Source organism: Saccopteryx leptura, chromosome 1 (genome assembly GCF_036850995.1).
Source record: "Saccopteryx leptura isolate mSacLep1 chromosome 1, mSacLep1_pri_phased_curated, whole genome shotgun sequence".
NCBI lineage: Eukaryota > Metazoa > Chordata > Mammalia > Chiroptera > Emballonuridae > Saccopteryx > Saccopteryx leptura.
This window is the reverse complement of record NC_089503.1, coordinates 271455940-271483653: the sequence shown is the minus strand read 5'-3', so window position 1 is coordinate 271483653 and position 27714 is coordinate 271455940. Positions and strand designations below refer to the sequence as shown.

The 27714-nt window shown below is 47.7% G+C and overlaps 1 protein-coding gene and 1 pseudogene across 1 annotated transcript; both read right to left on the bottom strand.

Annotated features, from left to right (window-relative positions):
- Positions 1-127: 127 nt before the first annotated feature.
- LOC136383568 (keratin, type II cytoskeletal 2 oral-like) lies at positions 128-9335 on the bottom strand. Its single transcript, XM_066353566.1, has 9 exons — positions 8691-9335; positions 7428-7648; positions 5622-5682; positions 4859-4954; positions 4131-4295; positions 3898-4023; positions 3036-3256; positions 1384-1418; positions 128-998 (listed from the first exon to the last, which is right to left on the bottom strand). Exons 1-9 carry the CDS (start codon positions 9285-9287, stop codon positions 703-705), a joined length of 1818 nt encoding a protein of 605 aa, XP_066209663.1. The 5' UTR covers positions 9288-9335; the 3' UTR covers positions 128-702.
- Positions 9336-21247: 11912 nt separating this feature from the next.
- On the bottom strand, positions 21248-27102 carry LOC136388334 (keratin, type II cytoskeletal 3-like; annotated as a pseudogene).
- Positions 27103-27714: the final 612 nt, after the last annotated feature.

Genomic DNA, 27714 nt, shown 5'->3' with positions numbered 1-27714 from the left:
TATACCCACTACTGAATTTCTGGAAGACCATTATCCACACCTGATTTTCCTCTACTCTTGTGCCTCCATTTATTCTGTGACTCTTTGAATGAATGTCAAACACCAGAATGTGAAATACAATGCAATTTATTGAGAAAAGAAAATGTGACATAATCATCATCAGAGGATCCACAGCTAAAGAAATTAAGAGGACAGAGGTAAGTCAAGACATGATGTCCTGACGTGGGGAAGGCACCCTAGGGACCAACAGTTCAGAGATCTTGACCATCACCCGCTATCACTGGCCCCACTGCACTGCCCTCCTCAGGCAGGGCTAGAACCTGCCAGCTTCAGACCATCAACACCCCCCACCCCCGCCAACGTGAGAAAGGGGGGTGGGCCAGAGTGGGAACAGGCCAGGCTGGGAAGGTCCACATTGGTTTGGTTCAAGGGATGCTATCCAAAGTCAGGGGCCACCATGTTACATCTAGGGACATCATCATTCCCGACTAGCAACTGGCCCTCCCTGGTCTAAGAGATGTCTTAGGGTGAGAGGAGCCAGGAGAAGTTCAGCCCCTTCTCCAGGGAACTTGAGGAAACGCGAGGTTGAGGTTGGCATCTGTTGATGCTAGGCAGAACGTGGGGAGTGCTGTTGCAGACTGAGAGGGAAGCAGACAGGCATGGAAATGTGGCCGTGGGGGATCTCTTGGAGTTGTGCTGGCTCTAGCTGCTGGTCTGGGAGAAGCGGATACTGGTGCTGCCTCCACTTCCAGACTTGTAGCCACCGCCTCCAGAGGACTGGATGCCACCAGAGCTGGAGTCGATTCCACTCTGGCTCATGGAGCTGCTGCCTCCACGGCTGAGCCTGATTCCAGCACCGCTGCTCTGGTAGCCCCCGGCACCACTTCTGCTGCTGTTGCTGCCTCTATCGCCACCACCGCTGCTGCCACTGACCCCTCCAAAGCTTCCACGGCTTCCACCAGAGCTGCTGCTTGTGCTGGTGACATTGCTGAGCACCGCTACAGGAGAACAAGCACTCAGTGAAGCTAACAGCCTAGGTCTATATTCCATCTCTGCCCTACTTGCCTTTGTGACTTAGGAAAGATACCCAACGTCTTTGAGGCTTCAGTTGTAAACAAGAGTAAACCTGGCCCTCTGGTGCCCTTTTTCAAAAACAAGAGCTAGCAGTATCCACAGAAATTCCTGATTCTCCAACTCCCCAAGACCACAACAGTTTGCCAGTTCATAGTAAGGACAGAATGTGCGGCCGTAGCCTGGACCCTAGATGCCACTTGGTGACCTGGCCCCCTGGTATGAGTAACGTTCTCCTGCCTGAAGTTCAGAGAGGATCTTTTTAATTCCCCTTTTCACAACCCAGGAGAAAGTTTTTGAAGGGCTACTTACAAATGCTCACAGCACTCTGACACTCTCCAGACATCCTAAAACAAGAAGAAGAGAGGGATTATTTCTACAAGTCATTAGCCAAATCGCTGAGGATTTATAACTTTGGGAGCCACATTCTCCCATTTCCCCTGGGTCAAGTCCCCAGGGGAAGAAAGGCTATTCCATGTCTGTTTCCATGACCAGATCTCCCCAGGAAATGGGGCTTCTTCAGGGGATTGAGATGTACAGAAACGTCACCAACCACCCTACATCTCTCATCTTCTTTCCCTTACTTCCCAAGCTGATATGTTCCTGGCAAATCCCACTTGATTAGTCCAATCTCTCCCTTCCTCCCCTGCGAAGACCATCTTTCCAAATTCCCCTCCTTTTCCACCCAGCCCTGGCTTTCGATTTCTGACTTTCTTCTTGCAGGAAGCCTTCCCCAATGAGCCCTCCTGGGGCGGTGGTGGCGGTGGCAATGGTGATGATGGTTGTTCAAGGCAGGTAAAATGTGAACAGCTAAGACGCAATGCATGATGAATTTGAAACTGTCCTGCCCACACTGCCCATCTTCCTGTGCTCATTCTTTTCACGGAACAGGCAAGTCCCCATCTGTGAGCGGACATGGGATCTGGCTGCACACCTTGTCTTCTCATTGCGCAGCTCCCAGTACACATAGCACCCTGTGCATTCTCAGTCCTCTTCATAGTCTTCTCACTCTTGAATTTTGCTTTCTCCATCAAATTGCAAGCTGCCTAGGGACAGGGACTATGACCATGGGCTTCATGGAGCAGCTAGTCAGCAGAAAGATCTCTCAGTTCTTGGCACAGCTTTGGCATTTGTTATCCACTCACTAAGCCCTTCAGGGGTCTCCAAACTTTTTACACAGGGGTCCAGTTCACTGTCCCTCAGACATTGGAGGGCTGCCAAATACAGTGGTCCTCTCACTGACCACCAATGAAAGAGGTGCCCCTTCCAGAAGTGCAGTGGGGGCTGGATAAATGGCCTCAGGGGGCTGCATTGCGGCCCGCGGGCCATAGTTTGGGGACGCCTGCTACCTGCTGCTTGATAGTGTGTTATTTTTCCAGAGTGTGTGTGTATCAGCCACATCCTTATATGGACTCAGGCTCAAGGGTGGCTGGTTGCAGAACTGTCTATACTATGCTATCCATATGGTAACCACTAGCTACATAAAGCTATTTAAATTTACTAAAATTAAATCAGATGTAACACTTGGTTTCTCATTTGCACTAGCCACATTTCAAGTGCTCAACTGGCTAATGGCTGTTGTATTAGACATCACTGATATAGAACATTTTTGTTATCCCAGAAAGTTCCACTGGACAGCACTATAGCTTTATCATAACCCCAAAGCACTTTTTCTTACACATCACCATTATAAGGGTCAACAGAAGTATGTAATACATAGTGATGTCCATGGTAAATGGAAGAGTTGGGGGATCTTGATCAACAAAAAATAATAGGGATTATTCCAACTTCAGAAAAATACAAAAAAATAAAAATAATAGGGATTGAATGCTAAACGCTGTCATTCAGGAAATTCCTTACCCTTTGTCCGAGTTATCCTCTCCTTATCATCTTGTCTTTTTTCTTCATTATCAAATGTCACTCTAAAATTATATCTGGTCAATTCTGACCCCACCGCCCTTCACCTGCACTCCTCGCCCTCCAGCAGCTTGCGGTAGGTGGCGATCTCCACGTCCAGGGCCAGCTTGACGTTCATCAGCTCCTGGTAGTCACGCAGCAGCCGGGCCAGGTCATCCTTGGCCTTTTGTAGAGCAGCCTGTAGCTCTTGGAGCTTGGCATTGGCATCTTTGAGGGCCATCTCCCCACGCTGCTCAGCATCAGCAGTTGTTGCTTGAAGATTGGCGTTCTGGGGCAGAAGGAAGTAGGAGATCAATTAGCATAGGAACCAGGATATAAAAACAGCTGATCTTTCCTGAGAAGAGATCTCTTCCCCATCCAGCATCCTTTCATCCTCTTTCTTAGAAATTCAATAAAGCATGCTCAGAAAACACAAGTTAGTTTTGCAGGCTTTTCATCTTTGGCCCATTGAAATCGACTCATGTCTCATCAAGAAAAGGAGCACTGATTTGCTGGTAAAGGTAGCAGTGGTCTGGTGAGTGGTTCTTTGTTGTAAGACTGTTTTAAAGCTCCCTTGCCTAATCACTTCATTCCAGTGACATAAATTAGCCATCAAGGTTATGTGAAGTATGTAACAAATCGCTCACTGAAGGCAGGTCCTGCTGAGAGCTGAGTGTTTAAGACCACCCCTACAGTTGCAAGATTTGCTGGGCAAACCAGAATGGACAACCATCTCTCTTTAGGGAGACTTCAAGAAGCCCAGCTTCCAGGAGGAACATCTAGAGATACAAAATGACCCAGAGACTATGCTATTCCACATGTGAGACCATGAAAGGACAGAGGAAGCATGTGGCAGACACACAGCTGTTGCTTCTCCTTCTCCCCAGGCTCCATTGTCCTCCAGAATCTATCCATTAATTCCAGACCCACCTGCTTCTTGACGTTCTCGATCTCAGCCCGCAGCCTCTGGATCATCCTGTTGAGCTCTGTGATCTCACTCTTGGTGTTGTTCAGGTCTTCGCCCTTTCTGCCGGCTGTGGTCTGCAGTTCCCCAAGCTGACAGAGGAGAAACCAATCAATGGTTTTGCCAAGTGTGGGAGCATTCTTGATGAAGGTCAGCAGGATCTAAAACTAGAGTGTGGGAGTTAGGGGAGGACTCCCACCTTGGTCTGGTACAGGGCCTCGGCCTCGGCCTTGCTCCTCTGGGCGATCTCCTCGTACTGGGCTCGGACCTCAGCAATGATGCTGTCCAGGTCCAGGGAGCGGTTGTTGTCCATGGACAGGACCACGGATGTGTCACTGACGTGGCTCTGCATCTGGGACAGCTCCTATGGGAAACATGGATGGTCATCTTTATTATAGCCTCGCCCCAGGGGATGTGGGAATGAAAAAGTTCAAGAACCTTTGATCAGCAGAGATAGCATAACAATGGGGACAGGAGTGACACAGAATAATAAGCTTACACTTCAGGCCTGGCTACAGACTAAAGGATACCAAACATCAAAGCTAAAAGAAAAGGAAATACACAGATATACTCAGGTATCAGCTTGAAAGTATCAGCTAGTAACATACTGGGAGGGTTTTTGTGGGACTGCAGTGGGAAACTGCTCCGAAGGAGTCAGTGGTGATACTCACATAGGAGCCAGAGGAAAAGTGTAGAACAAAATGGGAAAGTAGAGGACAGGGAGGGGCCCTGGCCCTGTGGCCAAGTTTATGCCAGCTGGAGGAGCTAAGTGAGCATTTTCTGGGTAGGGCTAAGCTAAGCTCTGAGCCCTGTCACTGCTTTTGTATGTGTTCTGCCACTTGACTGCCCCCTGAAGTTACACTTGAGAAGCATGTTTGGGAAGATGCAGCCAAGAAGGCTCTGGAGCTCGGCACACTAAGGCATCACCATCTCGTAGAGGGTCCTCAGGAAGTTCAGCTCGTCTGTCAGGCTGTCCGCCCTGGCCTGCAGCTCCACCTTGTTCATATAGGCTGCATCCACGTCCTGGAAGAGGGGTGAGGAGGGCTCAGAAAGCCAAAAGAATGACCCTTTGCTCCCCTGCCTTCCACAGCTCAGCTCTTTCATAGGTCTTCATCCTCTCCTTTGACCCTTGCTCATCTCTCCTCCTAACTGTGATTTCTCATCTTCCCTTTTTAAAAAAGAAAAGGTGGTTTTCATCCTTTTAATTACTTTGACCAATCAAACCCCAATGCTGTAACAAACTATAAACCATATAAGCAAGGCATGGAATAAGGGTAGAAAAAGCACTTTTAGCTAATACATGACTTTGGTTATATGGTACCAGAAACCTATGCTGCCAAATAGAAATAAAGGTATTCTTCTCACTACTTCGTCTGTATGAAAACTGATTTAAACAAGTGACAAGTATTTGTGAGTTGTCACTGTTAATGACATCCGAGTACAGTTGTGGCCTGAAGACCTTGATTAATGCTATACAAAAATAGCTCATCATTCATATTGTGAGATGCCTTCCCCAGCAGCCATGTCCTCAGAGCTGCTTCCTTCATCACACCTCATTTCAAAAAATGTAAGGAAAAATGTAAGCCCTACACATGCATAGGGTTACTGTGCCCCAGCAGTGGCTCTGCTCTCTCTCCATGGTGGCCATGCCCAGAAAGGAGCCCTGTCCTGCCCGTGCCGGCTCACTTACCTTCTTGAGTCCCACGAACTCATTCTCTGCTGCAGTACGTTTATTTATCTCATCTTCATACCTGGGACAGGAAGAGGCACGCACTTAGTGCATTTCAGAAGTTAAAAAAAAAAAAAAGATGAAGATCTCAAGCACTCAGGCAGAATCTCCACACTCAGAGACAGGACCCGTGACACTGGTTCCCGGGCTAAGAAGGTCCTCACACTCGCTTTAATGCTCTGCTGGTACCATCTTAAAATTACTTTATTTTCTCTCTCTCTCTCTCTTTTTTTTTTTTTTTTTTTTTTTTTTTGAGAGGAGGGCAGATAGAGAGACAGACTACTGCATGCACTCCAACTGGTATCCACCCAGTAACCCCATTTTGGGCCAATGCTACAGTACTGAGCTATTTTTAGCACCTGAGGCTGATGCACTCAGATCACCCAAGCTATCCTCAGTGCCCAGGGCCACACTCAAACCAATCAAGCCACTGGCTGCAGGAGGGGAAGAGGAAGAGAAGGGGGAGAAGAAAGAGGGGAGAAGCAGATGGTCACTTCTCTTGTGTATCCTGACCAGGAATCAAACCCAGGACGTCCATACAATGGGCTAATGCTCTATCCACTGAGCCACCAGCCAGGGCTCCATCTTGAAATTCCTAATAATTTTTTTTAACAAAGCCCCTGCATTTTCATTTTGCACTGGACTCAAAAATGCATATAGCCAGTTTTTCCTATAGGCCTTTCAGATCTCTGGCCACTGCCTTGCTCTCCTCCAAGTCACAGCGACAGATGGGGCGCAGGCACACAGGGTGGAGGAGGACTTAGGGAGCCGATCACTTGTGCAGCTCAGGCAAACGTCACGAAACACAACGTGTACCTGAGGCCCAGAGTGGTACTTGCTCAGAGAGGGTGTTCTTGTTTCCCTTTCATTAATTAGAGTTGCTTCTTATAGGAATTTGGGATAAGAATGAACTCATGCCTTCTGAATGCATCACAGTTATGAGCTTCGTGCCTGTTAATAACCAAAATCTCCCACCAAGAGTTTGGATTTCATGAAAATTTAAGACTGGAATGAATCTGGAAGAAAAGAGACTTCCGGGCAATGAGAACATGAGTTGCCACTGGATTCTCAGAGCCCAGCAGGGAGGCTGCCACAGATGGCTGCCCATCAGGTTTGTGCAGTCGGATTGGAAGGGGGTTTCCCCTGCACAGGTGTTCCCCCCCATGGGTCCTCACTTCCAAGGGCATCCTGGAGCTCCCTCTCCACATGGAGAGGGCCTGTTTACCTGTCACAGACCCCAGAGGGTGTTAATCACAGCCCCCAACATGCACAAGGAGGCTAACTGAAGCTGCAGAAATGGGATTGGACAGGACACACAGAAAAAGTTTTACAAAGTGCGGCCTGGACTGTCTGCTCAGAATCCCTGGGACCTGCAGGAGACTAAGACTTCTGGGACCCACCTATACCTGCTGATTCAGGATGTCTAGGATTGGAGCACAGGAATGGGCATTTTTTTATTAACTTCTAAGGGGATTCTTATATGTATAGGGCTCTTCATCCAAAAGGGCTTCAAATTCTGGGAGGTTCTCCTATCCATCTAAGCTGTTGTAGGAGGCGGCCTTCCTGGAGACTGAGAAACATGTCATAATCAGCCTTCTGGAAGGCTCAGTCCTCAGGCCCTAACCCCCTTCTGCTCAGTTACGCTTCCCTCAATAAATTTATCCAAGAGTGTGGACTGAAGGTGCAGTTGGAAACAGTTAAAACCCCAGATTGGGGCACCTCTCTGCTGACCCCCCAGAAGAGAAAATGCCCAGTTGGGGCCCTCACTTCTTTCTGAAGTCTTCCACCAGGCCCTGCAGGTTCTTCAGCTCTCCTTCCAGGTTCCCCCGCTCCCCTAGAGCCAAGTCCAGCTGCCTGCGCAGGAAGCTGATGTAGGATTCAAAGAAAGGCTCCAGGTTATTGGGGCCTGGGCCGGAGCCCGTGGTCTGCTGCTGGAGCAGATTCCATTTGGTTTCCAGGACCTTGTTCTGCTGTTCCAGGAACTGCACCTGCATGCCAAAGGGTAGAAATGTGAAACATGAACCCAGCTTTTAAAACTGCAATGGCCTCTGGTTTCGTGCCTGTTGGTTGGGGGTGTTTGCTTGTTTGTTTGGAATTTGGGAAAGATGAGGCTTCAAAAAAGGGAGAGCTAGAATATGTGAAGTGTTTACATCTATTTTCACATATGCCATCTCATTTTATCCTTACAATCACTTATAAGGTAGGTGTTATTATCCCCTTTTGTAGATAAAGAAAAGGCTTAAAGAGCTTAGTTAGGTTACCCAAAGTGATATGGCTACTAGGTGACAAAGCTAAGAGTCAAACCAAGCACTCTCCTAGTCTATTGGCATCTTTCAGAACACAACTAAAGGAGAACAGCATAAATAAAGTTATTGAAAACTTGTTGACCTCTATAGGCTGTAAAAACAGTCAATGAGGTCTAACTTTTCTGAGATTGTTTCCAATTTTCTTTATTTCCCCTTTCAGTTACTTACTTGTCTTACAGATAATCTAGGCTTACCGTCCAATCCCAGGTTCATCCCCAGACCAAGCACATACTCCCGTCCCAGCGTGAACCCCAATAATAGCAGCTGAAGCATAGCACCATGTAGAAACTAAGTCAGTTGCAAACACTCATCATTGAGAGGCATTCCCAAGATTTCTACTAGTGCAAGCTTAATTACAAAGTAGTTTAGATTGTCAAGCAATTGCTTTCCAAGAGTAATTAAAAGTTAGCTGTAAGTGTGTCATGGCTAACGTCCTATTCTTAACAAGAGCTAAGAGCATGTTTGGACCTTCACCTCATTTTCTTGGTCATATCCTCAGAAGGAAATTGAGAGCCAGAATCCTTCCCCCATGTCATAGCTTGGAAAACGGGCCCAAAAAGCAAGAGAGACTGGCTCACTGACTGAGGGGCCAAGGCAGAGACCAGACTCTTGCCAGAGGAAGCCACACCCTTCCTCTGAGCCTAGCAGATCCCACTGGCATCTCTCTATAGCAGCCCTCTGAGCAGCCCAAACCTGCCATGACACCTTTGGGCATTTCCCTCACCTTATCAATAAAGGAGGCAAATTTGTTGTTGAGGGTCTTGATCTGCTCCCGCTCCTGAGCTTTGACTTGCCCAATCTGTGGGTCGATCTCCACATTGAGGGGTTGGAGGAGGCTCTGGTTGACAGTCACTTCCTGGATGCCACCAGGGAAGCCACCAGGGCCAAAGCCACCAGGCCCACCATAGCCACCAGGGCCACCAAAGCCACCAGAGCCACCAAAGCCACCCGGGCCACCAAAGCCAACAGCCCCTCCAAAGCCACTGGTTCCTCCAAAGCCACCTCCCATTCCTCTGCCACTACCAAAGCCACCTCCATAACCACCCCCAAAACCACTGCCACAGCTGCTGCGTTTTCCCCAAAAGCCAGGAGCCTGGGCGCCACCAGCCACACTGATGGAGATGCTCTTGTTGCCACCCAGGTTGTAGAGGCTGTGACTGCCAAAGCCACCTGCCCCGCTCCGCACCCCACAGGCCCCTCCACCGGCTCCCCCAGAGCGGGCCACAGAACTCATCCTGCTGCTGCCGGAGGCCACGGCGGAGTGGCCGGAGAAGCTCTGGCTCCCACCACTGAAGGATTTCTTGCAGACTTGTCTGTTCATGATGAGAGAGCTTGGAGAAGAGCTAGAAATCACTTAGCAAGAGCTGAGAGGGATGAAGACAGAGGACAGGGATGACAGAGGAGACTGGACTTTTTATACAAAGCAGTTTAGCTTGACAGAAGGAGAGGCCAGCAATTAGCTGAGAGTCATCTTGGGTTTGGTTTGCCTGCCAGGCAATAAGTTATTTCTAAGTTCCCAACACACCTCAAAGATAATCCTCTGAACCAAAATGACTTTGCTTTCTTAGCTTAATCACCCAAACTTGCCTTAGTTGGCAAATGGCTGGAGCTCTCCACCCTCCCCTCGTGTGATTTTCTCTAGGGTCTTAGAGAACTCAAACAGCACCTGGGCCAGCAGGATGAGCTGGACTTTGACGCCAGGGAATGAAGAGCCATTGATCTCCATGACACAGGGGTGAGGATGAGACAACCTCATCCAGGTGGGCTAAGTTCCTTCCCGCACTACCACAGCCCAGTGACATGTCATTTGTGCCCACTTCTTCAGAGAAATGTCCAGAGGACAGCGTGGGCGCAGCAGGGGGATGAAAAGCATGCTGACCCCACGGGGTGCACTCTGACACCACCTCAGCCAGTGGCATCCACTTAAGCCAACCTGCCATTCGAGCTGAGAAATGCTGTTCATGGGAAACAAAAGTGGAGATAAAAGATCTGACCTGTGGGAAAAGTGAGGGTCATAGATGAAGTGAACAATATGAGGCTTGGAAAGAAGGAGAGAACGTGGGCACAGAGAAGTCTCATATCAAACCCTTCCTCCAACATCCCAGACCAAGAGCAGGGGATTTCTGGATCTAGAAGCAAGAGAGAACAGAGCGGGCATCTTTCAGCTGGCTGACGGAATCAGCTCAAAGGCTCCATTCATCCTAAGATGAAAGTGTGTGCTATGGCAGACTTGGTCACCTTAACATCTGCTACCCCACCACCACCTGGTCTGACTTAGATATCCCTCCCTGTTTCCCCATGATACCCGGTACTTCTCCCACCATGGCCCTGACCTAATGCATACCTATGCATTTATTTGGCAGAATCCCTCCAGGCCCTGAGCTCGCTGAAGGAAGAAATTGAGTCCTATTCATTCTGAATCTACAGCTTCTTGCATAAAATAAGCACAACACAAACATGTGCTAAATGTCTAAGAATATAAATATCTAGACCCAAGTCCCAACCCAGGCTTATGAAAATCTTCAGAGAAAGGGCTTGAATGTTCATATTTTTAATAAGTCTTCCAGGTAATCTTTATGACCAAGGAAGTTGGGGGAGCCCTGGTCTAGGCTGTGAGTGTTCCATCTGGGCCAGGGAATGGGTGAGAGTGAAGGACCATTGGTGGTAGGATGGGTACACTGATGTGTTACTGCTCTAACTTCCAACAGCTCAACCACACCACATATGGCAAGAGCAAATTCTCAGGTTCTTACCTACGTATAGGATTTCACAAGTAATGACAGGAATAGAGGGAAGCGATTCTAGACTCCCTCAGAAATATGGAGTTGGTATATCTCCAGAATTCCAGTCAAATCAGCAGCGAGCACCCTGTCTTTCTGGGATGGCTCCCAGAGAAGGCAGTCTGGGGCAGAGGATTGGTCTAAAAGACCCTGAAGAATCCCACTTTTAAGTGCTCTGCAGCTAATATTCAATTCTCTGCTCTGCAGTTCATCTAGAACCAACCTGCCTGGTTAGATCCCAGCCCCCCACTCACTAGCTCTTTGACCTTGGACACATTACTTCACTTTTATGTGTTTTGGTTTTCTCAACCATAAAATGGAGATAATAGCAGGAACTTTGTGAGATTGTTGTGAGCATTAAACAAGTTAAATAAATATAAAATGCTCAGTACGGTATTTGACATGTGGTAAGAACTGCACGTTTAGCTGTTGCTAGTATTCAATATTTGGAGACATGGAGGAAAGGAATAGCTTACGTCTGGCTTTGGCTGTTCTCAAGGCAACAGTGCACCCCTGAGAAACTCATGCATGGTAGAAAAAGGAATCTGAGTGAGTGGAGAGTAAGAAGACCAAGCTGGGAGAGTAGAGAGCAAGATCTCTGTTAGGATGGACTGAGGTTGGGTGACTGATCTGTCAAATCTCTTCCTACGTCATTGGTTTGTGGTGAGCCTCATAGGATAAAGATAAGTGAAAGTCCTTAGAAAATTACTAAATGCCACACAAAAGGCAATTGCAGTTTAACAGAAAGCTTGTCCTCACAGACTTTAGAAAATCTGGTTTCACACCCCTTGTCTCCTCTATGTAGTGACCTTGGACAAGGCCATTGACTTCTTTGAGCTGCTCTTTCTTTATTTGTGAAATGAGAATTCTACCCCAGTTGCAGGATTATTTTGATATTTAAATAGTGTCCAGCAACAAATGTTTGGATATTTAAAAAACTGTTATCCACCCAGACAAAGGGTGGGTTTCTTCTTTGAGACATTTATTCTACCCATTAATTGATGCCAAATTCTCTGGCTGAGGTCTTTATTCATATTCTTTGAAATTCCCTTAAAGGCAGATCAAATTCCCTCCTTGGGGAAAACTCTGAGCCAGGCTCACCTGAAGCCCCAGATGAGAGCCCAAAGCAAACAAGGACAACATCAGTGTCTGATGCCCATCCCTCCCTTAGCTCCAGTGCTGAGACAGCTGTGCCACCTCCTGATTATGGCTCCTCTCTGCCACTCTAGCATCTGCTAGAGAAGAAGGATGGAGAGAGGCAATAGGCAGATCACAAAAGCATGGTTTGGGCTGGGCTCCCCTAATCCATGTCTCCCGTGCCTGCCAAAGCATCACCGTATTTAGCCGGTTGGGGTTGTTTTCTTAGCAGTTGACTGAAGCTTCTGGAAATATCCAGAGTTAGCATCCTTGGTCATATTTTTCTTACTCACTGCAGGATCTTTTAGAACAGTGGCGTCTAAGTGGGTTGCATGCTGTCAACAGCCTGAGGTCTAGTCACTTGTCTGTCAGAAACTTCTGGGTGAAGGTTGCCAAGTGGCAGAGCACCCTGGGCCCTTATTTCCTCTTTTGTAAAACAGGAATACCTGACACCAGCGTTATTTCCTCCGACCAGGTTGAGCTCTGGTATTCTCTGCAGTGAGAATGCTTAAGAGCGGCCTGCAATGTACTTGTGAGTGGAGGTATCATGAGACAGAAGTCATTACCTGTAGGTCAAAGAAAGACAGCCCTCCCCACCTGGAGTCGAGGAAAAAGGGTGAGAGTTATATGTCCTTTTATATGTGTGGATTTGCAGATCTGGTTTTCTAGGTCATTATTAATTTGTTCTCCAAAAAGATAAAAAATTAACAATCATTCTGGATATGCTGCCCCTGGACTAAGAATTACCATTTTTTGTCATGTTAAAATAAAAACATCACTACTGAAATAACTTAATTTAATGAACAGTAAAACTATATTTCCATAAAGAGCTAGCTTCCTTTATATAAGCTAAAGCTTGTTTAAAAGTAGGCAAAATCCTTTAGTTACTAAGTCTTACCTGTTAGCAATCGCAATTTACTCTAATTCTTGTCTTCTCTCCAGACTTGGTTAAATTACTCTACAACTCACCCTGAAATCTTAATGTGGTACTAGATTCTCTCCTAGGGCTTGTCCAGGGAAGAATTCTATCCCCAAAGATCATCTTGATTAAAAGGTTCTGTGGTCAAATAAATTTGGGAAGTGAAAATTCTATAGCTTTCTCTTGGGATTTTTTTTTTTTTTGTATTTTTTTTTTTTCTGAAGCTGGAAACGGGGAGACAGTCAGACAGACTCCCGCATGCGCCCGACTGGGATCCACCCGGCACACCCACCAGGGGCGACTCTCTGCCCACCAGAGGGCGATGCTCTGCCCCTCTGGGGCATCACTCTGCCGTGATCAGAGCCACTCTAGCGCCTGGGGCAGAGGCCAAGGAGCCATCCCCAGCGCCCGGGCCATCCTTGCTCCAATGGAGCCTCGGCTGTGGGAGGGGAAGAGAGAGACAGAGAGGAAGGAGGGGGGGTGGAGAAGCAAATGGGCGCTTCTCCTATGTGCCCTGGCCGGGAATCGAACCCGGGTCCCCCGCACGCCAGGCCGACGCTCTACTGCTGAGCCAACCGGCCAGGGCCGCTCTCTTGGGATTTTAATAAAGCTTTTTCACATATTAAAAGCCTGAGAAGTCCCATAGAAAAGAATTATTTACTTTTACTTAGTCAGAGCTTCCCAAACAAACTTAACAACAAAACCTTTATAGCACGATCCTTAGCATGAATATACTGGAGAAACACTAGTCTAACTAAGCATCCAGAATGGAAAAGACTATGCAGATAGGGTAGTCTGGTTTAAGGCATAAGGTCAAGGAGACTTGGACCCTGGAGAGAAAGCACTTGTGCCAAGTGAGACAGAGGAAGCCGAGAGCAGACTAAAGCCTGCAGGTTGAAGAAGCTGGGAGAAGGGCTCTGGGATACCGGAAAACGGAGATCTCTGAGAACCAACTCTCCTGTCAATGTACATTTCTCACTAGATCTTGTTGGGTCTTTCAAAAAGCCATCAGTCATCCTTCAAGAAGCATGGGTCTTATTCCTTTTCATTGGCATGCTGGAATTTGTGAAACTCAAATGACAGCACCTCCTTCTTCTCTTTCCTTGCAGCTTGGAGGAGTGGGAAACATGGAGGCCTTGGAGTTAGGCCCATGTTCAAAGCTCAGCCTCTCCACTTTCCAGTTACACAGCCTCCAGGAAGTTGTATCCTCAAGCTTCAGTTTTCAGGTCTGTAAATTGAAGTTGGCATAGCCTCCTCCTCCGGTTGCAGTGAGGACTCTAGGACGGAGTATTTGAAAACCCGCACACAGGGCAAGTGCCTGCATGTGGTAGCCCTTGTGATGATAATGTCGATGTACAAAGCCCTTCTAGAATTGTCAGTGTGGAGGCTGAAGAGTAAGAGTTCTAAGGAGTAGCCCAGTTTAAAGTCAATTCAACATTGAAGTCTGATTTCTACATAAAATTACAAGGAATCACACTCCTGAGTTTCAAGTTACATAACAGTGATTCTTTCCTGCATGGCCAATCCAATTTTCCACTCTGGGGTTTATTAGTAATGCAATCCATCAATTCATAATTATTTTTTGGCTACTGTATACTCAGAATGGTAGGGACTATGATTTAGTAAAAATAATTTCCTCTTTCAAATTTTTGCTTCTTTACCCTTTTTGTAATAGTATATAAAAATGGCTAACATTGATTGATAGCCCACCATATACCAGGAATTGTATACAATTATCATTACAAATATCATTTCTTTCTAATTGTCCTAAAACTATGCAAGGTCAGAATTTTCATTTCCATTTTACAAATAATAACAAGCCTAACAATATTAGTTAATTTGCCCCAACTCAATTAGCTGACTGCACTGAGATTTTAATCAGACCATTCAACCAAGACCTGTCATAAATTCATGGATCATTGTTACCTGTGTGGGCTGCAGCAAATCGAAATACTTCATCCCAGAGTGAAGAGCCCACTTTGACATTGAAGGATAGGTGACATTGACATCACCCCATAGGATGTGATGGAAAGATGTGTCTTGAAGCATCAACTGTATTAATGAACTATGTTTAAACCTACCAATTCTTCCTTGGCATCAAAGATAAACACCCATCATTATCAAGTTATTTCCCCCAGTCAATGTCTCTGACTTCTCCACTGGAGAGCAGAATTCTCCAAGTTGATGGTGGGCCTGCCCACACTCATAGGGCCTCAATGGGAGAAAAGTCTCCTATTAATATAGGAAAGTCAAGTTTGGTTTCTGACTCCTCAAGACTCCAGAGGCCTGACCAGGTGGTGGCACAGTGGATAGAGCATCGGACTGGGATGCAGAGGACCCAGGTTCGAGACTCCAAGGTTGCTAGCTTGAGCGTGGGCTCATCTGGTTTGAGCAAAAGCTCACCAGCTTGGACCCAAGGTCACTGGCTCGAGAAAGGGGTTACTTGGTCTGCTGAAGGCCCATGGTCAAGGCACATATGAGAAAGCAATCAATGAACAACTAAGGTGTCACAACGAAAAACTGATGATTGATGCTTCTCATCTCTCTCTGTTCCTGTCTGTCCCTATCTATCCCTCTATCTGACTCTCTCTCTCTCTCTCTCTCTCTCTCTGTCCCTGTAAAAAAAAAAAAAAAAAAAAAAAAAAAAAAAGACTCCAGAGAGTTGCCAGCTCCCTAGCAGAGCTGGTGCAGGAGATAGCATCAGGAGGCTAAGCTACTCTGCAGCACAGCACTGTGCTTCAGGGCGGGATGGAGATCTGAGGCCCAGATCTGACACTTCTGTTTGATACCAGGCATGCTAATGTTAACCTGCCTCTAAACCCCAGTTTCCATATCTCAAAAATGAGATAATTACTACCTGCCTCTTATGGTGATTGTGAGGATTAAATGAAATGGTGATAAAATGTCCAGTGTGTGACTTGCACCAATAAGAACCAAAAAAAAAAAAAAAATTAGTTGTTTAATTGTGTTATTAAATATGCCAAGACAGTAATTGCATTTAAGTCTTCCCTGCTCTTTCCAAGTACCTTGTTAGCTCAGTGACATTCATAGTGTCTTTTACGTGCCAAGAAGAGTGCTGGACATTGGACATTGAGAGACACAAAGATGAAGAGGTGCATCTGTTCTTTCAGCTAACTTCCACTCTACTATGAAGAACAGACACTAAAACTAGTCATTTTAATATAATATAGCAAGTGATATAAAAGGACTAACAGAGAACAGTGGCAACCAAAATATTCAGTGCCACGTGTCAAGTCCAGGAAAGCTTTCAGGAGGCAGTGCCTGAGTACTGTTCAGTAAAAAGTCCAAGCCAGTCAAGAAATGAAAGGTAGAATGAGTATGGGACAGATTACCAAAGGCACAGAGGCATCAAATAGCCGGGTTTATACCAGAACCACAAGCACCTGACAGGCCATTGGCACAGGTCTTGAAAGTGCCCACACAAGGCCACATTGTTTACCTAGCTTGTTTCCTGTGTCTTTGCCCAGAATAAAAGGGTATTTGCATTTTAAATCCAAGGAACAATGTGAACTGAGGAATGGAATTAAACCTGAAGGGAAGGGGGGAGGGAACTATTGGAAGGGGGGTAAGGGAGAAGTTGAGGGGAATACGGGGGAGGGGAGAATGCATTCGGGGAGACATTAGAATCTATGTAAATGCAATTAAAAAAAACAAAACTTCTAAATAGCTATACATCCTTCAAATTCTGAATGCTCTCTATCCAGCTCAGTTATAACCAATATCACAGCCATGGCTCCTTTCCCAAGAAGAGGGGTAAATGAAATGACCTCTTGCTTGGGTGAAGGGTTTCTCAACAAAAGCTCTATTGACATTTGAGACTGGAGAATTCTTTGTGGGGGCCTGTTCTGTGTACTATAGGATGTTTAATAGTAACCAGGACTCTAGATACCAGTAGCACTACTCCCATTGTGACAGCCAAAAATGCCAACAGACATTGCCATATATTCCCTGGGAGGGGGGAGTGGGATTGTCCCCACTGAGAATCACTGCTTTATTGGCATCTAGAACCATCCTTCCCTGCCCAGTCTTCTCCAGGAGTTGATGAAGCTGTCACCATTTGGTGATGTCACCATGAATTCCAAGGGTATCAGATTGTTCCACTATATCTCCATCAGTGGTTAGGAGAACCAACTAGCCTTTAGGCTTCAGCCTAGGTAGAGCTGATGGTGGTGATTACCTTGATTTTAGGCACAAAAGAGATGTGCATTAAGCCAGTGGTCCCCAACTCCCGGGCCGCAGACTGATACCAGTCCGTGGGCCATTTGGTATCGGTCCGCAGAGAAAGAATAAATAACTTACATTATTTCTGTTTTATTTATATTTAAGTCTGAACGATGTTTTATTTTTTAAAAATGACCAGATTCCCTCTGTTACATCCATTTAAGCCTCACTCTTGATGCTTGTATCAGTCACGTGATACATTTATTTGTCCCACCCTAAAGGCCGGTCCGTGAAAATATTTTCGGACATTAAACCAGTCCGTGGCCCAAAAAAGGTTGGGGACCACTGCATTAAGCAGCATGCCTGCCAGAGGGGTTTGTGCAGGATAGAGAAAATATGTGAAGATGTGTTTTCAGAACTCTTAATTTTTCCTCAGTCATCCCAAAATTGTTGCAAGGTGTCCCCATGTCTGTTCTTGGCTGTAGGAAGAGGATGTACTTGGACTAAAGTGCTGAGAAGACAGAGAGAAGGCACAGTCCAAATCCTGAAAGATGAGATTTCTGATAGTTGGCTAACAGAAGCCCCACCGTGCCCTAGACAAAACAGAGAACCATCATAGAGAGATTTACCATTAAATTACCCAAAATTTTATGTACAAACTTTGATCATCACAATCACATCTGGATTTTTTTAACTGAGACTTTTGTGACTGTATCACCATCACTGTTGATACTTGCTCAGCCTGTACTATAGCCTGCATCCAAGAAGGAAATAACCTGAAATCTTAAAACACATCTAGGTCTTCTTAATATCAAAGGGTGGGTGAGCAGTGAGTCAACAAGCTCATAGAAAAGGAGGTGCTGTTTCGAGTGTTCTTCCTAGTCCGGGAAGTGGGACTGCAGAGGGGAATAGGCAGACAGGAATGAACAGGGGTGGGAGGTGGGTGGGGGGATAGAAGTTGAGTCCTCTGTGTCATCACGGGAAGACGTACCACTTCACACCAAAGGAAAAGAAATGTGAAACAAAACAGAGAGATCAAAAGAACCACTTGACCATTGACCAATGGCCCCAAATCCCAGCTTAAAACCTGGGCATACAAGTCAACATTATTCACCAATCTCTGTGAGTTTGCCCTGAGGGGGGGGGGGGACATGCCTTAGGACAAAAATGAACAACACAGCCCAACTTGCTCCCTACTCAAAGTGAAAAGTCTAGTCAAGTACAAGAACGTCAACCCAAACCCAGAAACTAAATAGCACTTGAAAAGTTGACATACAAAGAACTTCTGTAAATGCTGAGGTGAAAGGAAGTGAAGGAGCACTCAGAATCAGGCATAGTTCCCCAGAGGTGTTTCGGCCTGAGATAAAAGTGATCAGGGCTGGACTGAGAGTAGCCAGCCAAGCATGAAATGAACTCTTTCGGTCTCGGGTTCTGACATCATGCTCACCTGCCCGCCATTCCTCTGGCATGATAACACCTAGAAATATCCCTCTCCAGGGACCGTTCCTCCTGAGCCAGGCTCCCCCTGGCTACTGTCTCCTTTGAGAAGCGTGGATTCTCTCCTGCCACTAGAGGGCTACCTGGGGGACAGGGTTGTCACTCATAAACCTCTACAGAATGAACAGGAGCTTGGGCATTTTTCAGATGACAGATTTTTTTCAGCAAAAGCAAGAGGTCTAAGTGTGCCTTGAGACCAGTGGACATTGTCCCGAGGAAGACTGGTCCTCTTCTGGATTTCCCTTGGAACCTATTTAGAAACACTTGACCTCTTAGATAAAGGCATTCTGGAAAACCTGGACCAGACTCTACTGTCCTCCTCTCCCCTTCTCTAAATACTTGGCTTCCTTGGAGCTCATCCTGGGAACTCTTCTCTTCCCTTTCTGGGTGAACTCAGCAGTTTCGTGGCTTTAGGAACCACCTTAACCATCTTCATCCTGATGATGTCCAAATGTGAGTCTCCAGCCCTGACCAGCCTCCTGTATGAGTCCATGCTCACACCTCCAACTGTAATCTGGATATCTCCACTTGGCTAATTCATGAGTCACTCAAGCTTACCTAAAGTAAGGTCCTGAATTCCCCTCAGACCCATCCAACCTCCTCTTACCTCAAGAGATGGCATCACCAGCCACTCACTTGGTCATGCTGGGTAATTGGACATCCTGGTTAAATCTTCCCTTTCCTATTACCCTGACCCCCGGCTCTGAACATCTGATCCATTAACAAGTCCTGTTATTTCTGTACTTCAGCCCCTGGTCTCTTTTCTTCATACATTTAACCACAACTTAAAGTTATTTTATTTGTTTGTTTGTTTTGTTGCTGTTGGGCTCTCTCACTAAAATGAGAGCAGGAGGCCACATCTCATTTTTGCTCACCAGTGCATCACCAACATTTAGCCCAGTGCCAGAGAATAGACACTTCATGAGCATTGGTTGAAGGTAGAAACTCATTAACAACGTCTTCACCCAGGGTCACACGGCTGGCCCGTAACTGGCCTGGCACACTCCCATCGGACCAACCCTCTGAGCCAGGTCAAGCATTGAGTCTCCCCCCACTTATCTCTTCTGGTCCACACAGGGATACCAACCAGAAAGGGCATCTTTCTGCCCCCAAAATGAGGTAACAACTACTAAATCCTCCTCCCTCAAAGAGCTTTCCCAGAGATCAGAGTGGACCTGGCACCGACTGTACTGCTTTGCCAAGCATGGCTGTGGGATTTCCGCACAAATTTCTTCAAGCCCCTGTTGCTGGTTTTGTTTATTTAACTGTCATTCTCCTTCTCTGAAATAAATTCAGCTTTGGCCTAAGATGGAAGTATTGCTTCCCTGGCCGGGCCTGGCTAAGCATTTCTACTCCATCGCCTGTTTTTCCTGTGGGTTCCCCAGGCGACCGGCCATGCCCAAGGGCAGCAGTACAGCCCCAAGAACGATGTGGGGAAGTGGGAGGAGCTCTGGACTGGGTACTGGGGTGTACCCCAGGCTCACACCTTCGGATGCTCTAACTGCAGATCCACTTCACCTTTCGGAGCCTCCAGTCTTTTTGTTCTCAAGTGACATTCTTGGCTCCCTTGTGCCCGATTCCCTTCCAGCCGTGACCTCTCAGACGTCACTCCCAGGGCTACCTGGCACTGGATCAGGGCTTTCTGGTGCGGGGCAGACACTGAGAGCTTCCACGGCAGGAACACACCCCTGGGGGCCCAGAGTGCGCGCAGGCCATGCTCAGGTGCAGGACGTCTTCTGAGGGTGATTAATAGTTGTTTACCAGGATGGGGGCTCTTTGGAATATGCTGGTTTGAAGATAGCCAACAGGTATTCTTTGCCTCAAGACTTCTCAGAACCTCTAAGATAGGCTCAAAAGAGGGAAGATTTTATGGACAAGGACTGCTTTTTTGCAGATCTCCCAGCAGACTGGGCTTCCATGGGTCAGACATTCATGTAGGTGGCTCTCAGGAAATCCCTTCAGTCCTGGGGTTATAGCAGCCCACACTCTCCCAAGTGCACTTTGATGAGGGAAAGTTTTCAGGATGTCATCTGGAGTGGGGACAGCACCAAGGAAAGAAATCTTCTGTTCCCAAGTCCCTCTGCAACTCAAGGTCTTCTTAGGTTTCCCCCAATGAGAGAAAGCAAGGAAGAGGCAAATGTCTTCATGGTTCAGCCTTCCCTCTAGAATTGTGAGCCCTCCCCAGTGCTCAAAGAATAAATGAACAGCTAGATCTTGCCCATTTATTTGTCCATGCAATGGACAATAGGGACTAACTGCTTTGGTTTGGGAGGAACAGCATGCCAGCTGTTCAAAATGCACATAGCACACCATGGGAGAGGATGAGAGAAGTCAGTCCGGGGCAAGAAAGTTGTCTTAGAGAGGACTGGGAGGCAAGATGTGAAGCATAATGCACTTTATAGGTGACAGAACAGATTGGTAGGAATGCCTGTATTACACAATTCAAAACTATGGTGACTATTCCCCCCAGGACAGGAACCCTAAGGGCAACAGCAGGTGGTGACTGAGGCCACAGCTGGACAATCACAAGCACAGGCTGGAGCCAGAGAGAGCCTGAAATTCTCAAGGCTGTGCTTGGCCAGGGATCTGCACGGAGAAGCAGGAGGCCCCAGTCTTCTAGCCGCAAAGAGCAGCCCAGAGTGGAGCAGGGTAGGGTGGGAAATAGGCTCCAGGTGTTGCTGACACCTGTCTGAGGGGAGGAGTGGATGGGGACTGGAGGCGCAGGGGTGGCAACGGCGCCCATGTGTGTTTTTACCTGGAGCAGCACTAGAAGGACTGGGAAAACCTGGCACTGCCACCCTCGTTGCTGCCTGAGCTGAAGCCTCCGCCACTGACCCCACAGTGACCCCCGGAAACAGAGTTGAAGCTGCTGCCACCCCTGAAGCCACTGCCTCCACTGAATCCCCTGCTGCCTCCAAAGCCACTGCCTGCTCCCCTTCCCGCGCCAAAGCCACTGCCAAAACCACCTCCATAACCACCTGAGGAGGCCGAGGTCTTACTGCTGCTGCTGACCACAGCTGCAAGAGAAAGGACAGTACAGCAACCAGTGCTCAGCACCCAGCACCCAGGACACTGTATTATAATGAATGACCCTCTGGGCCCAGGATGATTGAAAGTCCACCAAAGTGCCTTTACACCTGATAATCATTGTGATATATTTTGATGTCATATATTCTTATGTCAGCCCCATAATGTTAAGACATCATGACCTGTTCAGTGAGTGATTCCTTCTACATATGGTCAACTCTTGATGATACCCTTGGAAATTAATCAGAATTTCTCGTCCCACTAATAGGCTCTCTACTGAATATTCCCCATGCTGTAGACCTATATAGTCCCTGAACCCAGAACAATAACAAAATCATATCTGCTGCCCCTTCTACCATTTCCAACTTCCTCAGAACTATTTTTTCAATTAGTTGCTACTGCCTGTATTACTATAGATATTCTGGAATCAGGCTGTACTTGGCCAGAGATTGGCATGGAGAACTAAGAGGCCCCAGTCTTCTAGCCTCAAAGAACAGTCCAGAGTGGAGCAGGGTAGGGTGGGAAATGGGGCTCAGGGTATTGTCAAAGTAACCATGTTGTCATGGTTACTTTGGCTACTCACAGATGCTGACAGCATTCTGGCAATATCCAGACATTCTGTAGGAGGAAGCAAGAGAGAGCCCATCACAGAATAAATTTCCCACAAGTCCACAAATGAAGGTGATGAATAACAACCAGAACTGAATTCAGAAGCCTGGCAGATCAGGTCCCTTCTCCACCATTCTATGGGCCACAACAGAGAGACCCTGCACACACTGGTTATACATGTGCTTTGACTGACTATGGAAAGAGTGGGCTAATAGAGACAAGTGCTTCTCTGCAAGGCCTGTGGAAGGTGGGGGGCCTCTCTCCACAGCAGGCCTCCATTCCCATATACTTGGTCATTTATCTAGCCCTCAACATGTGACTTGAGTCAGGGGAGATGAAGAGATGGAATTGGAGACCCACCTGCACTCCTTGCCCTCCAGCAGCTTCCTATAGGTGGCGATCTCCACGTCCAGGGCCAGCTTGACATTCATCAACTCCTGGTAGTGATGCAGCAGACAGGTCATGTCATTCTTGGCCTTCTGTAGGGTGGCCTGTAGCTCTTGGAGCCTGGCATTGACATCCTTGAGAGCTATCTCTTCATGCTGTTCAGCTTCTGTGATTGCTTCCTGAAGGCTGGCGTTCTGGGGCCGGAGGAGGGAAGAGAAGGGGTGGGTCCAGTAGGTGGGTCCCAGGTTCTCTGACTCTTAGAATAGAGCAAGCTTCTTGAAGTCAGGCAACATCACCTCTTCCCTAGCACCTCTATCTTATCTTCTATATTTCTCCTGTGGATTACCAGCCATCTAGACTGGCTTGGTCTTTGTACCCCCTGGAAGACAATGTTGCTTGAGATTACCCCAAAAGTCCATTTCAAACTGGGAATCCTGAGATCCCAGCCCCCACCCCTCACCGGTCAGCCCAGGCCTCCGCATTTATTACCATCCTACCTGCTTTTTGACCTTCTCAATCTCGACCCACAGCCTCTGGGGAACTCAACTCATCCTGTTGAGTTCCGTGATCTCACTCTTGTGTTCTTCAGGTCTTTGCCACGTCTGCCGGCTGTGGTCTGCAGCTCCCACAATTGGAGAACAGAAAAGGAGAGGAGGTGTTCGTGCAGCTCTGCCACACTGGTCCTCCATCCCTAACAACCAACACCCACTCAACCTTGAGGTGCATTTGTTAAAATGATACTGAGTTATGTTTCAGCAGGGAGCCCTCTGAGGCAGCAGGGAAAATAACATTTGGATTGTCATAGTAGAAGATTCTTCCACCATATAGTCCCTGAGCAAGCTAGAATCAGTCCCATGTGTCATGGCAGGGGACAGAGGAACCACCTTCCTCCAGGGACAGCACTTTCTACAGATGAACAACCAACCATTAGAGGGATGTCTTCAGAGAGTAGAGCCAAGAGGGGTCTACCCAGTGACACCTCAGACTCCTGGATCTTCTGAGAAGTGCCTTGCTCCCAGCTTGCTCTGGCACAGGCTGGGCCTTGACCTCAGCAAGGATGCTGTCCAGGTCCGCACAGCGGTTGTTGTCCATGGACAGGACCATGGATGTGTCACTGACGTGGCTCTGCATCTGGGACAGCTCCTGCCAACACAGAGGGATGTATCCACTCTCAGGGCCTCTACAACAAGCTCATAAAGGCCCAGAGAGACTCTCAATCAACAGCCCCATTCACTGACTCAGTTCTGAATGTCCACCAGCCCCTCAGAGAACCCCATGTCTGCAGCCCATCCTGCAGGGCCCTTATCTCAAAGATCAGTCTTTCCAGGCCCTAATATGATACTAAATCCCTCAGCCTCAAATCTGAAAACATCTCAACCTCCCTCTCTCTCCCTCTTAGAAGGAAATATCTTCACCGTATCATAGAGGGTCAACAGGAAGTTGATCTCATCCATTAAGGCTTCCACCTTGGCCTGAAGCTCCACCTTGTTCATGTAGGTGGCATCCAAGTCCTGAGAAAGACAGAGCATAAAGGCCTTGTTCTCCCAAGGACCAAACACCAGACCAAGACTGCAGCAAGAAAGTGTCGAGGGACCAAGTCTGGTCATTGATTGGTCATTGTCTAAGGCTGATCTCCACATGGAGTGGTTCACATCTCACTGGGGTAGTTTAAGTTCAACCTTATTCAAAACCTAAAAACTAATGAACTGACTTATTGAAGGATCTTTCCAGACTATAACACACCTGACTTCTGTTTTTTGCTCCAATAGCCTGAACTTGGTGGCTCCATGGCAGAGGAGTTAAGATATTCTCTCCAACCCAGTAAGAAATCTGCACCTACAAGCCCTGGGAAGCACACACACACAGCCCTTACCTTCTTCGGGGTCACAAATTTATTCTCAGAATCTTTATGCTTATTGATTTCATCCTTGTATCTGTAAGAGTTACAAAGAAATAGCTGAGGTTGTGTTATGAAGGAGTCATGAATACTACTATTCTCTGAAACTCTAAAAAGTCATCTCTTTCAGTCCTCTGTCCCTCTCCTAACCCACTTAAATGAACATTCTTTTTACTATCTCCCTATTAGTTAGGAGAGCCAATAATTCCAAGTTGTCCAGACAGACTGTCTCTGTTTTAACACTGAAAGTCCCTTGTCCTCGGCAACCGGGATGGTTGTTCAGCACACCATGAGTTGCCCCGGCATTCTTCAGATCCTATAGAACCAGGATCTTCCCCAGCCTGGTTCTGAAGAAGTGCTTCCTCAACTCTCACTCGTTCTGCTTGCCACAATTTTAATTGTAAAAGACTATCCTTGAACAAGAAAGGTGAGGAAGAACCTAGTGGACCACACTGTCCTCTCTGAAGATACGGAGAGGAAAACAGGCCGTGACCCCATTGCCCAGCAGGCAGGAATAAGGGCTGACTCTGAGACAGGGTGGCCAATGACATCTACCCACTCCTGCCCCTGTCACTCACTTCTTCTTGAAATCCTTCATCAGGTCCTGAATGTTCTTGAGCTCTGAGTCCAGGCAGCCTCTCTCGCCCAGGATGTTTCCAGGTTGCTCCGCTGGGAGCTGATATAGTTCTTAAAAAGGGGCTCAAGGTTGTTGGTGTCTGTGATGGAATCAGTGCCCTGCTGTTGGAGCAGGTTCCATTTGGTCTCCAAGACCTTATTGTGTTGCTCTAGGAACCATACCTGTGATGCATTGAAGAAAACAACATCAGGCAATCCTGTAGCAGACAGGCAGAAGGGCCAGGCTCAGGTAAGACAGATGTCTGTATCTCCCCTACCCCAGCAGAAAGGTCTAGAAAAAACATGAAGTTGGGCTTCTACTACATCTGGACAGGATATGGTCAGATAGTCTCATCAATCAGGCTACTAAGGATACAGCATGAGAGATGGGTAGAGAAACTGAAAAAAGCCCCTGCCTGGACACAGATGTAAAGGTGACCCCTCAGTGTGCCAAGGATTTCTTGACTCTATCATAACTTCCAAAAAGACAGTATACTCTGTAAAAATGTACTTAAACCTTGCAGCATCGTTTCCATCTAAAGAGCCCCTGACACTCCAGCCCTTCAAAGGATATGAGTCACTGGGAACTGATACTGATTGAAATGCCATAATCATCATTATGAGAGAGAGAGTGTGTGTGAACTATCCTGTTCTGGTAGGCACTGACCACCCCTCCGTCTGACTAGGTTGATCAGGGCTGATGATGAGGTTGTCAGCTTCCCTGCAGCCTTTGGGACTAAGGCTCCAGGTAAGCCTCTTTTTTTTTTTTTTCTGTATTTTTCCAAAGCTGGAAACGGGGAGAGACAGTCAGACAGACTCCCGCATGCGCCCGACCGGGATCCACCCGGCACGCCCACCAGGGGCGACGCTCTGCCCACCAGGGGGTGATGCTCTGCCCCTCCGGGGCGTCGCTCTGCCATGACCAGAGCCACTCTAGCGCCTGGGGCAGAGGCCAAGGAGCCATCCCCAGCGCCCGGGCCATCTTTGCTCCAATGGAGTCTTGGCTGCAGGAGGGGAAGAGAGAGACAGAGAGGAAGGGGGTGGGGAGTGGAGAAGCAAATGGGCGCCTCTCCTATGTGCCCCGGCCGGGAATCGAACCCGGGTCCCCCGCACACCAGGCCGACGTTCTACTGCTGAGCCAACCGGCCAGGGCCCAGGTAAGCCTCTTTAATTCTTTTCCTAAAGCATGCACCCACTGTGCCTGGCACAGAGACATACAGGAAACAGGCCCCCTGGAAAGCTTCACAGGGCAGCTTGTTGGAAAAGTTCCCAGTTCTGTGACAGACCCTTCCCTGCCAGTGGTCACAGCCCTTGCCGTGCACTGCCAGCTCTGCCAGCCTAAACCTAGCTAAGACAATGAGGGGGAGACTTGAGCAGAGTCATACAAGCAGGCCATGGAATGTATGAGTTCAAATAGGGCACTGTGGTCATTCCTACTCACAGAATCATGTGAATAAGCTAATCTGCCCTGAACATCTTCACAGACCCTAGAATGCCTAACCCCCATCCCCTCAGCCTGGCCCATCCAGGATTGATCCTAAACACTGTGTCTAAATGCCAAACTCAAAGTTCCCAGCCTAGAAATGGGGCCCCAATCAGAGATTCATCACCTTGTCGATAAAAGAGGCAAATTTATTGTTGAGGGTCTTGATCTGCTCCCACTCCTAAGCTTTGACTTGCCCAATCTGGGCATCAACCTCCACACTGAGGGGCTGCAGGAGGCTCTGGTTGACAATCACTTCCTCGATGCCACTAGGGAAGCCACCAGGGCCGCCAAAGCCACTGGCTCCTCCAAAGCTACCTCTCATTCCTCTGCCACCACTAAAGCCACTGCCACATGGCTGCACCCTTCCCCAAAGCCACCAGCCAGGGAGCCACCAGCCACACTGATGGAGGCTGCCACCCAGGTTGTAGAGGCTGTGACTGCCAAAGCCACCTGCCCCGCTCCGCACCCCACAGGCCACTCCACCAGCTCCTCAGAGCAGGCCACACAGTTTATCCTGCTGCTGCTGGAGGTCACAGCGGAGTGGCTGGAGACGCCCTGGCTCCCGCCACTGAAGGATTTCTTGCAGACTTGTCTGCTCATGGTGAAAAGACTGGGTGAAGGAAGAGTGTGATAATGAAGCAGGGAAACCTAGAGTGAGAGGAAGAGGGAAGAGAACTGAAGACCTCTGCAAAATAAACCCCTCTATATACAACTGGGAGGTTGCTGGACTCCAGTGAGGGAGAGAAAATTAATCCCAAATAGTCAGGGGTTGGGTTTGCCTCCAAGGCAATAAGTTTGTTCCAGGCTGCTCAGCACACCTAGAGAATAACCTGAAATAGTAAAAGTGTCAAGTTGGCAGGCTCACCTGGCAGGGCGTTGCCCCATGCTTGGGCATGGCCACCTCCTAGCTTTGTCTGACAGGACCCAGAAGGCACGCTTCTCTGTGTCAGATGTCCTTGGCCCTACTAGAACTGGGCTCAGCTCTAGGAAAGATGGTGTGGAAAGTGGGTTAGGAGGTTCTGGTTGTCTGGGTGGTAGACAGCGAAGCCCAATTACTCAGAAAAAAATATCTCAGTAGAAGGAAAGATGCATTTCACTCCACCGTCAGCACATGGCCATTGAGTGCCCTCTGTGTGTCCAGCTTTGTGCTGCACTTGAGGATGAAGTAGTGACCTTTCTTCCTCTTTCCTGGAAACAAAGCCCAGAACCATC

What these genes read in the sequence shown, in the direction of transcription:
- LOC136383568 (XM_066353566.1), bottom strand. Translation starts at nt 9,287, where the DNA reads ATGAACAGACAAGTCTGCAAGAAATCCTTCAGTGGTGGGAGCCAGAGC. An exon ending in CTGGAGGGCGAGGAGTGCAG is followed by an intron (nt 1,419 to 3,035) that starts GTGAAGGGCGGT and finishes TTCTTGTTTTAG; the next exon opens with GATGTCTGGAGAGTGTCAGA. An exon ending in TCAGAGTGCTGTGAGCATTT is followed by an intron (nt 999 to 1,383) that starts GTAAGTAGCCCT and finishes GTTCTCCTGTAG; the next exon opens with CGGTGCTCAGCAATGTCACC.